The sequence below is a fragment of the Nyctereutes procyonoides genome, unplaced genomic scaffold (genome assembly GCF_905146905.1).
Source record: "Nyctereutes procyonoides isolate TBG_1078 unplaced genomic scaffold, NYPRO_anot_genome, whole genome shotgun sequence".
NCBI classification, from domain to species: Eukaryota; Metazoa; Chordata; class Mammalia; order Carnivora; family Canidae; genus Nyctereutes; species Nyctereutes procyonoides.
The window spans coordinates 993,363-1,009,850 of NW_026575040.1; the positions used below are offsets into that span (position 1 = coordinate 993,363).

Consider the following 16,488-nt stretch of genomic DNA (forward strand, 5'->3'; position numbering starts at 1 on the left):
TGTTACCCTTCTTTTTCCCTTAACACTTATCAAGCTTCATTTACATGTAATCTTATGATCTCTATAAGATTTGTAAATTTGGTCTAACACCATCTGTTCATAACATCTTTCAGCATGATAAGGCATTAAGTTTTGAAGGAAACTATAGTATAACAGTGGCCACTTAAAAAATAAAATTTGAGTAATTTTTCTCAACAACTTTTTATATATGCCTATTTCTTTTAAAAGTTACATTTAAGCTAGAATGACCCATTCTGGATTACTGTCACGTCTAGTATCTTAATACTCAAGTGGGAAACCGAAAGACATGAGGACAAATAAGCAGTCATCCAAAAACATAAACCTATAATTCCAAATCAATACATTCTTAAAGATTCTGCAATAGCAATGGTAGATAAATTTCATCTTAAAGACCAACTCCACACAAATGATAGAGGCTGTCTAAAGTATAACGAGAATTTTCAAAAGTCCAGTAAGCAGCATGTCCCATCCATCAGAGTACCAGATGTTGCATAGAAGACTTTATCATTACTGGTTTAGTTTCTTAGTGCCAGACTAAAGAACATTCAATCAAATCACAAACTGAATGATTTTAGCAATAGTTACTTAACTTGGATAGTCTCATTTTTTTTTCCTCTACAAAACAAGAAGAATCTTAACTGTATCAAAAGCTTGTTATAAGAATAAAATGTTAAAATGAAATAACATATAAAATGCTTTATAAAATGTAAAATAATACACAACACAATTTATTATTATTAGGGTTTATGCCCTTTTAATATATTTACTCACAATTCTGATAAGTTGTTCTTACCAAGTTAGCAGCACTCACATTTGAAATATCTGAAGGGTCCATTTCACTTTCTATCCCCGCTTTCTCTGATGAAAGCACGTCATTTGCTTGCGAAGGAGGTGTGTCAGCTTGTTGAGTAACTGAAACACACTCTGTATCAATGTGAACACCAGGTATTTCAGAAGTTCCCACAGAACTGTCTTGTAAAGTACTACTGCCAGAGTTCTTGACATCGTCCAATGTACTCACTGTGAACTAAGAAAACATTTACAGAATGAATCAGAGGTAATAGAAAATACAAACTACACCACTGTAGAAAAACTGATTATACCTACCATGAACCTATCAACTAAAGCAGTAGTTAACTGGCTGAGAGACAACTTAGTTGGATTTTTTTGTTATGTTTCAAGTTTAAAAAAAGAAAAAAAAATTAAGCAGCCATGAATTTTATTTGCACACATACTATGTATGTATAGAGCGCTGTCTGAAATGCTTTATGAAATTAAGCTATACTATAATTACATTTTCTTTGAGTAAGCTGATTCTTGATGAGTACTTTACATACCTCACAAAAGAAATTCTAGTCACAAGTAGAATACTGTCTTATATTCAAATAACTAAAGGTATTTACATGGTTTTTCCAAAAGTTGTCTGTCTAATATCAAATGAAGGCATTTTTCAACAAAATATACACTTTGAGGGCACTTTATTCAAAACATGACACTTGCTCTCTTTAAATAACATTAACAAACCTGAAAGTATCTTTCACATAAAACCACATGGTACACAAAACCAATTCTCAGATCTAAAAGAGAAATACGAGAAAAAGTATAGTGTATCTGAGCATGAAGTCTCATTCATTATATAATTCCTATCTAGATTTCCATATCCTCCTCATTACCCTTTAGGAATATTTAACACATGAATAGAAATAGGAAAATTATCTAAGTCAAATAAAGTACTATCTTAAGCCAAAGACATATCCATTTTTTAACATTCCATTCTAGTAAATAGAAACAAGTTTTTATTTTCACTTTATAACAGAGCACAGAAAGAATGCTATGTTTTCCAATTATATTCAGAGTAATGAGATCCAAGTAGAATTAAAATCTAAAATTGTGAATTTAAAGGCCACTCACATCACTATTTAAATAAACTTTAGGTAAACATGGCAGTGGCTATAAAACTCCCAGTTTGATTAACTATTTATATAAATATTAAACTTTGTCAAGTCTTATAAACTATAAAAATTCTACTATTGGTCAAAACTTAAAAGTGTCTCAAAGTGTTGATTTTCATGTATTATTTAAGTTGTATCACATTGTTTACATTACTATTGACATTATCTATACATTAGTCACCATAGTTTATAATCTTCTTGGCAATATTTATATTAGCATTACTGATGTTTACAATATAGTCAACTCTGTTTATTAAAAAATCAGTATCATTTATACAACAAAATCCAAGTGAAACTATAAAGTAATGTTGAAAAAATATATAAATATGCTAATTCCATTTTTAGAATGACAGTGAGAACAAATGTTAAAAATAAGCTTGGATACCAACAGCAATTAACTTTTTATATTGGAATATTTTAGCAATACATTAATTACCGAAAAGCTGTATGTATGGATTATTCCTAAAATCTCAAATCATGTAAGTTTCTTCATTACACAAAACCAGTATAATTATTATATTGTAAAATTTTATAGCCAAAATGTATGTTAGCAAAAATGCTAGGTGTTACGTGGGTTTTTTTTTTTTCTATTGTCTTTGTTGCTATTGTTTTTCCTTTCTTTCTTTCTTTCTTTCTCTCCTTTTTTAGACAAAATGACAAAACTGAGAAATGCATCCCAAAAATAAGAGCAAGAGGCAGCACTCACTGCCAGGGATTTAATCAATACATATATAAATAAGATGTCTGAACTAGAATTTAAAACAATGATTATAAAGATACTACCTGGGCTTGGAAAAAAGCATAAAAGATGCTAAAGAGTCCTTTACTGTAGAGGTTAAAGAACTAAAATCTAGTCAGGCTAAAATTAAAAATGCTATTACCTAAATGCAGTCCCAAGTAAAGGCCATAAAAATGAGGATGAATGAAGGTGAACTATATGTTAAGTGATTTATTTATTTATTTTAAATTTTTATTTATTTATGATAGTCACAGAGAGAGAGAGAGAGGCAGAGACACAGGCAGAGGGAGAAGCAGGCTCCATGACCAGGAGCCCGATGTGGGATTCGATCCCAGGTCTCCAGGATCGCGCCCTGGGCCAAAGGCAGGCGCCAAACCACTGCGCCACCCAGGGATCCCTATGTTAAGTGATTTAAAGGTTTCTTGGGGCACCTGGGTGGCTCAGAAGCTTAGGTGTCTGACTCTTGATTTCAGTTCAGGTCATGTCCTCAGGATTGTGAGATCAAGCCCTAGGTAGGGCTCTGTGCTCAGCAGGGGAGTCTGGTTGAGATTCTCTCCTTCTCCCTCTGCCCCTCCCTGCCATTCGCACAGCCTCATTTGCTTGCTCTCTAATAAATAAATAAATCTCTTAAAAAAAGAAAAGAAAACCAAATTTTAAAAAGAGAGAGAGAGATTTCTTCATCAAGTTTACCTATATTGAAGTTTCTTAAAGGTATATCCTACAAAAGTACTGATTATTTCCTGTGTCTAGGACTCTGCTCCATAATGTGGGAAATTAAAAGGCAACATAAGATACCAATCATAAGAAGTTTTCAATTGCACATAGGCACATATACATTCAGGGGTTACAGAACATCAGGAGCAATGTACAATTAAGACCCATTATCATCATTAAGAAAAACATGGAAGTTGAATACAGTTTTCAATATAAACAAATATCCTAGAGGTAAAAAAGAAAAAAACTTTAAAAAGAAGATATTATAAACTGAGAAATATTTTAACAATTTTAAAACATTTTACTTAGCCCCTGTATCCTATCAAATATCTTACATTTTGTTCTCCGTAAAATTATATTAATTGAACATGAATCTTTATGTAAGCAAATACCTGAAAAATTCCTTCCTTCATCAAATAGGTAAAATAAATTAAAATGGACTAAGAACATAAATACTGAGAGTATCAGCTTTAAAGAATTGTATTAAATATTAGTAAATTACTCTACACTTGAATTGGAGGACATAAAAGGAGAGCAATTCCAAAATGATCCTTCTGTTCATCACCATTTTTAATAACACTCCAAATGAAGAAACAGAATAACACTTAAAACAAGTAATCAAGAAATTTGGGCAAATTAATATCATATGCCTATAAATGCTCACCAAGGGCAATCGCTTTATTTCTGTCAAAAATGCATAAGCTAACTTGGATAATGAACTAACTGAAAGACATTCTACAAAAAAAAAAATGCAATGTATTCTTCAAAAACTAACAGTGAAATACAAAGATAAATTGAAAACCTTTCCCAGGTGTAGATGTTAAAAAAAACAAAACTAAATACAATGTGTGACTCTAGATTGGATCCTGGCTCAGGGAAAATATTCTATATGGAAACAGAATGGGACATGAATATGAATTATAAATTAGATGAAAACACTATATAGATGCCAAATTCCCTGAATTTTACAATTAACATAATTAAAAAAGAGTTTATTTATTCCTTGGAGATATGTGCTATATTTAAAGGTGAATGGTTATGATGTATGCATATTACTCTAAATGTTTAGCATACAATATGTGTTTGTGATGTATCAGTATGGAGAGAGAAGGAAAAAAATGGGGCAAAACGTTAATCTGTGAATCTAGGTAAAGGTAAAAGGAAGATTCATTGTTCATTCTTGCAACTTTTCTGGAGATCTGAAATATTTCATAATAAAAAGTTTAAAATGGAGTAGGAAAACAGACATTCCAGTATAGACATATCCCTTATAAAAAGGCAGTAAAAGGATTTTCAGAAGGTACTACCTGGGTCCTTTCAGCAAGAGGATGGTCAAAAGATTGTAAGGAGTCTTTAGACCGAGATTCTGTAGTTTTAGAAGATCCATCTCCAGCAAATTCACCTTTCTGTAGGCTTTCATCAGGTAAAAGATGTATATTTTCTTTATCACTGTCATCCTTTGACCTTAATGTTTCTGTTGCTACTGAAACTTTTGTCATCACTGCTGTTGATCGTGAACGAACAGGCCTTCCTCTTTGAACAGTCTCCCATCCTTCAGCATCTTTCCGTTCTATGCAATTGAGGGACGGAAATAAATCAAGATTCCTTTAGATGATAAATATTTTCAAAAACATACAAAATAAAAATATTTTCCAATCTAATTCCCATTGAATGTAACTAATATACAAACATGATACTAATTATCATGCGAGGTGTAGTGTCTGTGTATTTGCACGTGTGACATCTAATATGTAACCATACTGTGGGGTAGGTAAATTTTCCCTATTTTACAACTGACAAAACTGAGATTCAGATTAAGACTGACATAAGGCCACAGATGCAGAAAGTACATGTTTATAAATAAACATTTATACAGTGTTTCCAAGTGTTTTACATAGAATAACTTAATTTTCACAACCCTGTAATACCAGTACTATCATCCCAAATTTATCATTGATAAAATCTATCATTTGTCATTTCATTTACCCCACCTGTCGTTCAGAAAAATGAGACAAAGAGAGATTACCCAGAAACGGTAAAACCACAATGCACCTCTAGGCAAATTGGTTCTGGTGTCCCAATGGTTACATAAAAACTGCCTAACTGGGATCCCTGGGTGGTGCAGCGGTTTGGCGCCTGCCTTTGGCCCAGGGCGTGATCCTGGAGACCCGGGATCGAATCCCACGTCGGGCTCCCAGTGAATGGAGCCTGCTTCTCCCTCTGCCTGTGTCTCTGCCTCTCTCTCTCTCTCTGTGACTATCATAAATAAATAAAAAAAAAAAAAATTTAAAAAAAAAAATTAAAAAAAAAAAAAACTGCCTAACTTTCAGAATCCAAACAGGCCTATCTTCAAAATCCAAGTCCTTTCATCTATTCTAGTACTAATAACATATATTTAACAACAACAGCAGCAAAAACAATTTCAATGATCCTAAGACCACATACTTTTCATTGAAGGAAACCTAGAAGATCTAATCCAATTATTTCACCACACATACAAGGAAACTGAAGATCTGTGTTCAAAGTTCACACAGCAAAATTGCCTAAAATAAGTAAGAATCTTCCAATAAAATGTTTGAAAATGTCACAACGTGAGGTATATATGTTTATAGTGATGCATATAGCTATAATTTTTTATAGCTATAATTTTTAAATTTTATAGGCTAATTGCAGTCTTTCAAAATTAATATGAAGACTTCCAGTTCTGACCAAGATGGAGTAGACCATCTTCATCTCCAGGTCCTCCTTTGTACAACAGAACCCCCTGGAAAAAAATACATAAAATAAGCTTAGGAAGATTTTAAGAGACAGAAAGAAGTAGGAGGACTGCCAAGAGACCCTGAGACTTTAAAAGCTGCACAGCAGTGAGTTCTCTAGGTTTCGTTATTGTACTCCAAACAGGACGCTATACAAGTCTCCAACCCAGAACGGCCAACAGGCATAAACAAAATAAGCATGAGCAAAACCTGTTTTGCCAAGACACAGGACAGGGAAAAGAGCAGCCTAACAAAACAGCAAATCTTTTTGACTATATTCACTCTATTCCAGCCAAAGATCAGTAGAAACCCTGCTGTCTATAGTTTCAATAGGGTAAACAGGGAGCTGAAGTTCCACTGCCACCTAGCAGAAGCAGATAGTGCTCCAATCCCCCCACCAAAGTAGTGTCAGCAAAGCTGAATGGTGAGAACTTCCACCTCCCACCGGTATTAACAAGACTAAATAAGACAGCAAGAACTAGATTTGTTCATCACTCCACTTTTCCCCACCCCTACTGTCAGTGTGGCCCAGTGGGAAGATGAACCTCCATTCCCACTGAGCAGAAATAAGAATGAATGAAGCAGTATTAGTCAAGACTGGTAGGCAGTGGTCCTTTCTACCCCTAGGGTCAGCAGGGCCCAATGGTGAGCACAGCCTCCACTTCCATTCAGCAAAGCATAGTGTGAAACATGACTAGTCAACATTCTATTCTCCCCCTCCACAAGTATCAACAGATCCCTGTAGAAAGATGAATGTCTACTCCACTAGCATCAATACAATAAAACAAAGTGCTGGAAGGCAGATTTACTTGGAATGTGCATGTCCCTTCCCCTTGCCGTGATGCCAGCAGGGTCAAGAAGGGAAGTAAGATTCCACCTTACTCTACAGCAACAAGATGGTGTGAGTTGGTCCTCCCTTCATTTTGCCCCTCCCTGGTTCAGTGGAGCCCAAAGAAGAGATGAGTTTATATTACCAGTATGAGCCAAGGAGACAGTAAAAGGCAGTGCCCCCATTTTGCTGGGAAAATGTCACTGGGACCAAGACCAGAATCTCAGGGGCCTCTGGGCCAATAATAAAAGAGGTAACGTGTGTCATCAGAGTCCCAGAAGGGAAGGAGAGAGAACGTAGGACTAAAAAGATATTTGAAGAAAGAATGAATGAAAACTAGCCAAACTTAGTGAAAGACATAAGACTACGGATTCAAGAAACTAGGAAATATATCCCTCCAAATCCAGGCTAAGACACATCATAATTAAAACACTGAAAAACAAAGGAAAATTATTTAAAGCAACACAGGGAAAAATATATTATCCATAGAGCAACATAAATTCTAATAACAGCAGATTTCTCATCTGAAACAACTGCTGGTGAGGTAGAAGTGGCACATTTTTCAGGGACTGAAAGAACTATCAACTGCAAATTCTATATTCAGGGAAACTATCCCTCAGGAATGAAGAGTACATAAAGGCAGTCTCACACGAAGCAAAAACTCTAAGAATATATCAGTAGCAAACCTGCCATTGAAGAATGGCTAAAGGAAGACTCCTAAAGAAAAACGAGTAAGAGGTTAAAAAAAGAAATCAAACAGAAAAGAATACTGAAATGAGTAAAAATGGAGGTAAATAAACTACTCTTCTCATTTTATTCAATCATGTTTGAAAATAAAACGAAAAATTAAATTGCCATTTTGATGTAGGAAACAATATAATTAAGACAATTACACTTAAAAGTAGACAGAATAAAGGGAACCAATGAGAAGGTTTCTACATTTCACTCACAGTGGTAAACACCAAAGCCAGTAGAGTATGATAACTTATACATGTATAATGTAATACATGTAATACCTACATGTATTACAATGTAATACCTAAGGCAACAACTATAAAAGAAAAACCTATACAAATCAATATACACCAAAACACTATAAATCAGTCAACGTGGAATCATAAAAAAAATGTTTTTTACCCATAAGAAAGCAAGAAATAGGAAACAGTGGAAAGAGAAGCAGAGAAAACAGGAAAATAATGACATACCTATACCCTACCCTAAAAATACCAATAATTACTTTATAATATGTCTAAATATACAAAATGACAAAGATTAGCACAGTATATTAATAAATACACTTGAATTATATGTAATCTATAAGAAATCACTTAAATACAAGGTCATAGGTAAACTCAAACTGAAAGGATAGAAAAAGATGCACCATGCAAATATTAATAAGGTAAGCAGAAGTAGTTATATTAATATCAGATAAAGTAGATGTCAGAGTAAAGAAATTAACTAAAGAAATAAAAACACATTATATGATGATAAAAGCATTCTACAATGAAGATATACACCCCTAAATACGTACACATCAAACAACAGAAATTCAAGATACACAGAGAATAAGAGCTAATAGCTAAGAGCTATTAGAGCTATTAGAGCTAATAGCTAAGAGCTAATAAGGCTGAAAGGAAAAAGACAAGAATCTACAATTATACCTGGAGACTTCTTTTTAAAAAAAAAAAAAGATTTTATTTATGTATTCATAAGACACAGAGAGAGAGAGGCAGAGACACAGGCAGAGGGAGAAGTAGGCTCCATCACAGAGCCTGATGTGGGACTCAATCCCGGATCTCCAGGATCACACCCTGGGCCGCCAAAGGCAGCACTAAACCGCTGAGCCACCAGGGCTGCCCTACCTGGAGACTTCTAGGCCAGTTTTACCTCAATACAAAAACACATAAAGACAATACATAAAAATAAAAATAACTATATTTCTCATTAACTTAGATGTAAAAAATCATCAACAAAATATGGGCATATCAAATCTAGTAATGTATAAAAAGAATTACAAGCCATAATCAAGTGGAATTAATTTCAGGTATATGCAAACCTGTCTCAAATTTCAAAAAAATCAATGTAATCCACTGCTGTCAACAGACTAAACAAGGAAAATCATATGATCCCATCAACTGATACAGAAAAAGTATTTCATAAAATCCAATACCCATTTGTGAGAAAAACTTATTAAACAATAATATGGAACTTATTCAAATTGATTTTCTTTTTTTTTTTTTTTAAAAAAAGCAACTACAAAAAAATATATAGCTATGTGCACGCAAGTGACTCGGTCAGTTAAGCGTCTGCCTTCAGCTCAGGTCATGATCTCAAGGTCCTGGTATAGAGTCCCAGATCAAGCTCCCTCTGCTCAGTGGGAGTCTGCTTCTCCCTCTTCCTCTGCTACTCCCCTACTGCTCATGCTCTCTCTCTCCTCTCTCTTCCAAATGAATAAATAAATCTTAAAAATAAAAAAGGAAAGGAAGAAATAAAACTATCCCTATTTTCAGATGACATGTCTACACAGAAAATCCCAAAGTATATAAAAATTCCAGAATAATTACATAAATTCAGTAAAAGAATTCAATACAGTTCAATACAAATCCACTGCATTTGTGTATACTAACAGTGAACATGTGGAAACTGAAATCAAAAACAATTTACAATTACACTCGGGCACCTGGGGTAGCTCAGTCAGTTAAGTGTCCACCTCTGGCTTGGGTCACAATCCCAGGGTCCTGGGATGGAGCTACAAGTCTACCTCCCTGCTCAGCAAGGAGTCCCCTCTTCCCTCTTCCTCTTTCCCTATCCTCCACTTGTGTTCTCTCTTTCTCAAATAAATAAAAATCTTTTTAAAAATTTACAATTAAACTGAAGAAAATGAAATATTTAGTAGTAAGTCCAAAAAAGGTACAGTATGTGTATACTAAAATTACAAAAGGCTGATGAAAAAAAGACCTATAAATGGAAAGCATGTTCATTAGAAAATAAATATTGATTAGAAAATTCAGCTTAGTAAAAATGTCGATTCTCTCTAAAATGATCAACAGCTGTTATGTAATTCCTATCAAAACCCCAGCAATAATTTTTTTAGATACTAGAGAAGCTTATTCTAGACACAAACTAAAAGGGCTAAAAACAACTTTTTATTTTATTTTATTTTTTTATTTTTATTTTTTTATAACAGAATCTTTTTTTTTTAATTTTTATTTATTTATTTATTTTACGATAGTCATACAGAGAGAGAGAGAGAGAGGCAGAGACACAGGCAGAGGGAGAAGCAGGCTCCATGCACCGGGGAGCCTGACGTGGGATTCGATCCCGGGTCTCCAGGATCGCGCCCTGGGCCAAAGGCAGGCGCCAAACCGCTGCGCCACCCAGAGATCCCTAAAAACAACTTTTTAAACGAAGAATAAAGTAAAAGCAATCACTCTACTCAATGTTAAGGCTTACCACAGACTGAGAGTAATCAGAACAGTACAGTATGGATGAAACAACAGACACCAGATCAACGAAATAGGATATAAAACCCAGAAATACACCCACACAAATATGCCCAATTGATTTTTGACAAAATTTCAAAAGAGATTTTTCTAACAAATGGTGGTGAAGCAACAAGACATCCATAGGCAAAAACGTAAACGTCCATTTAAAACCCACACTTCACCCAAAAATTAAAATGTGTCACTAATTTAAGATGTAAAACTATAAAGCCTTTAGGAAAAATAAAAAAGAAACTTGCAAACATATGGCTAGACAATGAGTTCTGACACTTGACACCAAAAGCATGGATCCACAAACAGGAGGCCTCATGGATCTCATCAAAACTGTAAATTTTTTCTTACAACAAACTCTGTGAAGACAAAAGATTAAAAAAACAGTCAACAAAGGACTGTCTAGAACATATAAATAACTTTCAAAATTCAACAGTAATATTACATATAATACAAGCAGAAAATAAGCAAAAGACATGAAAAAACATTACACTGAAGGGTATATACAAGTGACAAATAAGTACACAAAAGATATTCAACGTCATTAGCCATTAGAGAAATGTAAATTAAAAACCACAATGAGAGATCACTATATACCTATCAGAATGGCTAAATAAAGTACTGTGAAAATTCTACATACTAAAATGGATACGGGGAATTCAGGGTTAGAAGGGTTTATTAAAGGGTATGAGATTTCTTTTTTTTTTCCTTCCCGGTTCTACTGAGATACAACTGACATATAACATTGTATTAGTTTAAGGTACAACATATTGTTTGATATATGTATGTACTGAGAAATGATTACCAAAATAAGTTTAGTTAATATCCAGCACCTCACCTAGTTACAATTATTTTTTCTTGAGATAAGAACTTCTAAGACTTACTCTCTTAGCAACTTTCAAGTACATACACACCACATGTTCTTTATCCACATGTTCTTTATATCATGGATCAATGGGCACTAAAATTATTTCTTTTGACTACTGTAAATAATGTTGCTATGAACAAAGAGTACAGGTATCTTTACAAGGTAGTGCTTTCGTTTCTTTTGGATATATACCCAGAGGTGGAATTGCTGGATCATATGGCAGTTCTATTTTAATTTTTTGAGGAAACCCCATACTGTTTTCCATAGTGGTTGTAACAATTTACATTCCCACCAACACTGTACCCAGGTACTGTTTCCTCCACATCCTAACATTTTTTCAATCTCTTGTCTATTTGATGACAACCACTCTGACAGATGTGAAAGGTGGTATCTCACTGAGATTTTGATTAATGATGTTGTGTACCTTTTTAGGTATCTGAGGCTAGCTGGATATCATTTTTGGAAAAATATTTATTCAGATCCTCTGCCCATTTTTTAAATTACATTGCTTGTTTTTTGCTATAGAGTTACATGACTTCTTTATATGTTTTGGATATTATTAACCCTAATCACATATGATTTGCAAGTATTTTCTCCCATTCTGTAGGTTACCTCTTCATTTTGTTGGTTTCCTTCGCTATGTGGAGCTCCTTAATTTGATGTAGTACCACTTGCTTTTTGCTTCTGTTACCTTTGCTTTTGGTGTCAAATCCAAAAAATCACTGCCAAGAGATATCTTTCTGAGGTGATGAAAATGTTCTATAATTGACTGTAATTATGGTACTACATATGTGTGACTATACTAAGGATAGATGAATTGTATATTTTTTAATTGTATATTTTAAATGGATGAATTGTATATGAGCTGAATCTTAACAAAGAAGGTATAAAAATTAATATGAAAAAAATTAATAGGAAAAAGTAGGCTGATTTCTGAAACTTATTCCTGAAAAACTGAAAACTTATATCACTGTGCAAACTACTTTTCTGATTGGGTATCAAGATCATACCACCACATGAGTCACTAATGGGAAGGGATTTTATTTCAAGGGGAAAAAAATCCTTACGAAATGCACATCCTCCTGAGAATGTTAACTCACTATTCTATTTTTAAAAATATAATGACTGTGTTAGTATTGTATTTTATATTTTAAAATAAAGATAAGACAGACCTGTAATCTTTTATTTCAAAGGTCTGGACTTGGAAATCTCCAAGGGGAAAGTATGTTTAAATTTATTTTGCACTTTTTTAACTTTTTTTAATTATTTATTTATGATAGTCACAGAGAGAGAGAGAGAGAGAGAGAGAGAGAGAGAGAGTAGAGAGAGGCAGAGACACAGGCAGAGGGAGAAGCAGTCCCCATGCACCGGGAGCCCGACGTGGGATTCAATCCCAGGTCTCCAGGATCGCGCCCTGAGCCAAAGGCAGGCACTAAACTGCTGCGCCACCCAGGGATCCCCTTTTTTAACTTTTTATTACAAAGATACCCAAACATGCAATATAGGAAAAATAGTCTTATGAGCCCCATGTTCCAATCATCCGCTTATTATCAACATTCTGATGTTGTTATTTCATCTAGTCCCCCTTCTCCATTGTTTTTCTGAAAGGTTTTAAAACAAATTCTAGACATCATTATCATTTCTGTAAATACTCAGTATGTGTCTTTAAAAGGATTTTTTAAAAATATAAAAACATCATTATGGCAAACAAAATTAATATTATACCTTAAATCATACATTATCCAAGTTGCGATCAATTTTCATCCATATTAAACTTAAAAAAATTTAGCATGTTATACCCACTAGTCTTTTTTTTCTTTCAAGATTTTATTTAAATTGAAATTAATTAACATATCCTGTAGTATTAGTTTCAGGGGTAGAATTTAGTTGCATACAACACCCAGTGTTCATTATCTTACTTTATTTTTCCTTCCCTTTCCCTAAGTCCATCCATTTTGTTTCTTAAATTCCACATACGAGTGAAATCATATGGTACTTGTCTTTCTCTGACTTATTTCACTTAGCATAATACACTCTAGTTCCATCCACATTGTTGCAAAAGGCAAGATTTCATTTTTTTGATGTAATAGTCCGTTACACACACACACGCACACACACACACACCTTCTTTATCCATTTACCAGTGGATAGACATTTGTCTTTTAAATATATATATAAATAAGAGGGGTCGCCATGGTTACCACCACATCCATTATCCTGCTGAAGCACAACTTTTCTGAGGAGGAGACCTGTGAAGGCTGCACTAATGCAGACAGGTACTCAACAAGCTAGGAGGAATTGAGCTTGACATTGACCTGCCCAACAAGAAGCTTTGCATCAAATCTGAGCATAGTGTAAACACTCTGCTGGAGACCCTGGGGAAAAGAGGAAAGGCTATTTCCTACTTCACCCCTAGTAACAAGGACCTGAACCCCTGGACCCAAGATGGACCAAAGAGAACAGGACACTTATCCTCTCCTGACTTCCAGACAGACTTGGGGCCTGGCAGTCCTGATCAGCAATGGGAGTTCCTGCAGAGACCCTCTCTTGCACTGCTGCTCCCTAGCTTCCCTGCAATAAAATTGAGCCACTTTTGTTGGGGAAGTGAGGATAATAATATATGAAATATATAAAATGAACCTTATAAAACTCATAGATATCAAAAGAAAAAAAATATGTATAAAATTAAGTTTAACAAAAAAATTTAGTTTCCACTTAATTTAACTGGCTCACCCTTAGGAGCAGTATGATTAATAACTACTTTTTAAAGGAAGAAAAACACCACCACTTTCAAAGCTTTCTTATAGAAATACTGCTTAACACTTGGACATAGTCCATAACCAAAATGATGGCCAACACCAATACTATCATGTAAAAAAAAGAAAAAGTGAAATAACTGAAGCAAATCAAAGAGGAATGCTTATCAAAATAGAAACTAACACAGATCTCTTAGACACTAAGAAAGTAGCTATGAACAAATTACATTTTTAAGGAAACTTCAGTAAAAACTATATTGAAAAATCATTCCCATAATGAAGAACACTAGTTGAGAATGGCAAATCATGCAATTAACCTGTCAGAGAGTTTCGAAATACTTAGAATAATCTTGTAGGTACACAAAACTCAAAATCGTATTTCGTATCATAGTTTTTACACTCCAGAATTTGTACAATACTTAAAATTTTACAAATGTCATTAATAAGGTAGCATTACATTCAAATTAATATGACCAATAATTCAAAAGCAACAGAATCCCAAAATGATTTTTACTTAACACAATGTTTATCACTATATTTAATTCATTATATCACTTATCACTATATTTAATTCACTAATATTCTGCTTACTATTTATCAATGTTCAAGAAAAAATGGTTTCTATTATAATATCCATATAAGGTTTTGATATTAAGGTTACGCTGGCATCATAAAACAAAATCCACCTTTTTATTCTCAGTAAGAGTTTCTATCTGATTAATGTTGTTTTTATCTTAGAAGTGTGAAAGAATTCACAGTGAAGCCACCTTGACCAGGAAATTTCTTTATGGAAAAATGTTAATTATAGACGCAGATTTTTTAAAAATATTTACTAAATTTCTCCAGGATTTTTTAATTCCTGCTATGAAAGTTTGGTTTCCTCGGGTTTTTCAAGAAATTTGTCACTTTCTCCTGTTTCTAAATTTAGTCTATTATATTGTTCCTCATATACTCTTATTATGTTAATATCCATGGGATCTCTATCCATCCTCTTACCTTTATTATCTTAATGTCCATGGGATCTCTACCCACACCCTTATTTCATACCTGGTAGTATGCTTTGTCTCCTCTTTTTTCATGATTGGTATTAGAAGTCTATTAATTTTATTAGCCTATTCAAATAATTATCTTTTGGCTCTGTTGACTTCCTCAGTTCTCACCTGCATATTCCCCTTCCTTCTTATATTTCTAGGGTTTAACTTGTTCTTTTCTAATTTCCAGAGACAGGTTTTCTTCTTTTCTAATATATGCAATTGAGGCTAGAAATTTTCCTCAAAGCACAGCATTACCTTAAACCCACATGATTTTAAATGTTAATTTTCACTGAATTCCCATTTGGTAATTTTCATTATGATTTCATCTCTGACTAATGGATTATTCAGAAATACATTTGTAAATTCCAAAACCTTGAGAATTATATGGCTATTTTAAAATTCATTTCTAACTTAATTCCACTGTGTTCAGGAAGACAAAATGAATTTAATCATCTAACATTTTCTGAAATTTGTTTAATGGCTCAGCATGTGTCAATTTGGTAAATGTTCCATGTGTACTTGGATATATATCTGGACTTAACAGTTACTACCATGACAGTAGCCTATATCAAAATTAACCTCTTCATGCCAAACACAACGATAAAAGTTATACAAACTATATAACTGAATTGTCTAAAGATACTGGAAAGCAACCAAATAGGTGGGATTTGAGGAACTACAATTCCTGAGAAAAGGGAAGGATAACATGAGATCTACATTCACCCCAGAAGTTTTCCCTGAAGACATTTCAAATTCACAATGCCGGTGAAGTGAGTCCTTGCAGAAACCAGCAGTCCTGTCTGGCTGAGACAGATATTGCAGTTCAATGAGTCTAAAACAACTGAGATTTCAAGGGCAAAAATCATGGAGAGGCAGGAACTGCAGGAAAGTAAGCCCAAAAAATCTGTATTTAACCTTCCCTTAGGAGTCTACTAAGCCTGCATACACACGGCAAGACTCCAAGATACCCAGCAAAGAGCAGCAGCTGGGATGCTAATGAGTTAAGCAGATAATATAGCAACTGTAGAGTGCTGAGGAATTAAGAAATGTAGTAGTCGTGGTAAACACCGCAGATTTTCAGTTAAGACACAAAAGGAATAAGGACAAAACTGAAACATATCAATTTTAATAAAACCTCAAACCAACCCTTAAAGAATTAAGGTGACCTGCTTAAACACTACCTCCTTGCTGGAAGAAAAAAACAATATTTTTGAAAGGAGCCTCTATAATTTTAAATACACCATGTTAAACATTCAATTAAATATTATGAGGCAGGCATGCTAAAAACAAACAAAAACAGGGTCAAATAACTAAAAACTCCCCAA

At 33.9% G+C, this 16,488-nt stretch overlaps 1 protein-coding gene across 7 annotated transcripts in view; it reads right to left on the reverse strand.

The window, feature by feature from the left end:
* Nucleotides 1-16,488, reverse strand: part of SCAPER (S-phase cyclin A associated protein in the ER) — a 433,964-nt gene that overhangs the window by 339,939 nt on the left and 77,537 nt on the right. For 5 of the 7 annotated variants that reach the window (XM_055319784.1, XM_055319781.1, XM_055319783.1 and 2 more), the window contains 2 exons: nucleotides 4,734-4,996; nucleotides 815-1,048 (listed from right to left, as the gene is read on the reverse strand). In XM_055319784.1, coding sequence (XP_055175759.1) covers nucleotides 815-1,048; nucleotides 4,734-4,996 — 497 coding nt within the window. The remainder of the gene's footprint in view (nucleotides 1-814; nucleotides 1,049-4,733; nucleotides 4,997-16,488) is intronic. The other 2 variants (XM_055319782.1, XM_055319779.1) reach the window with 1 other exon arrangement.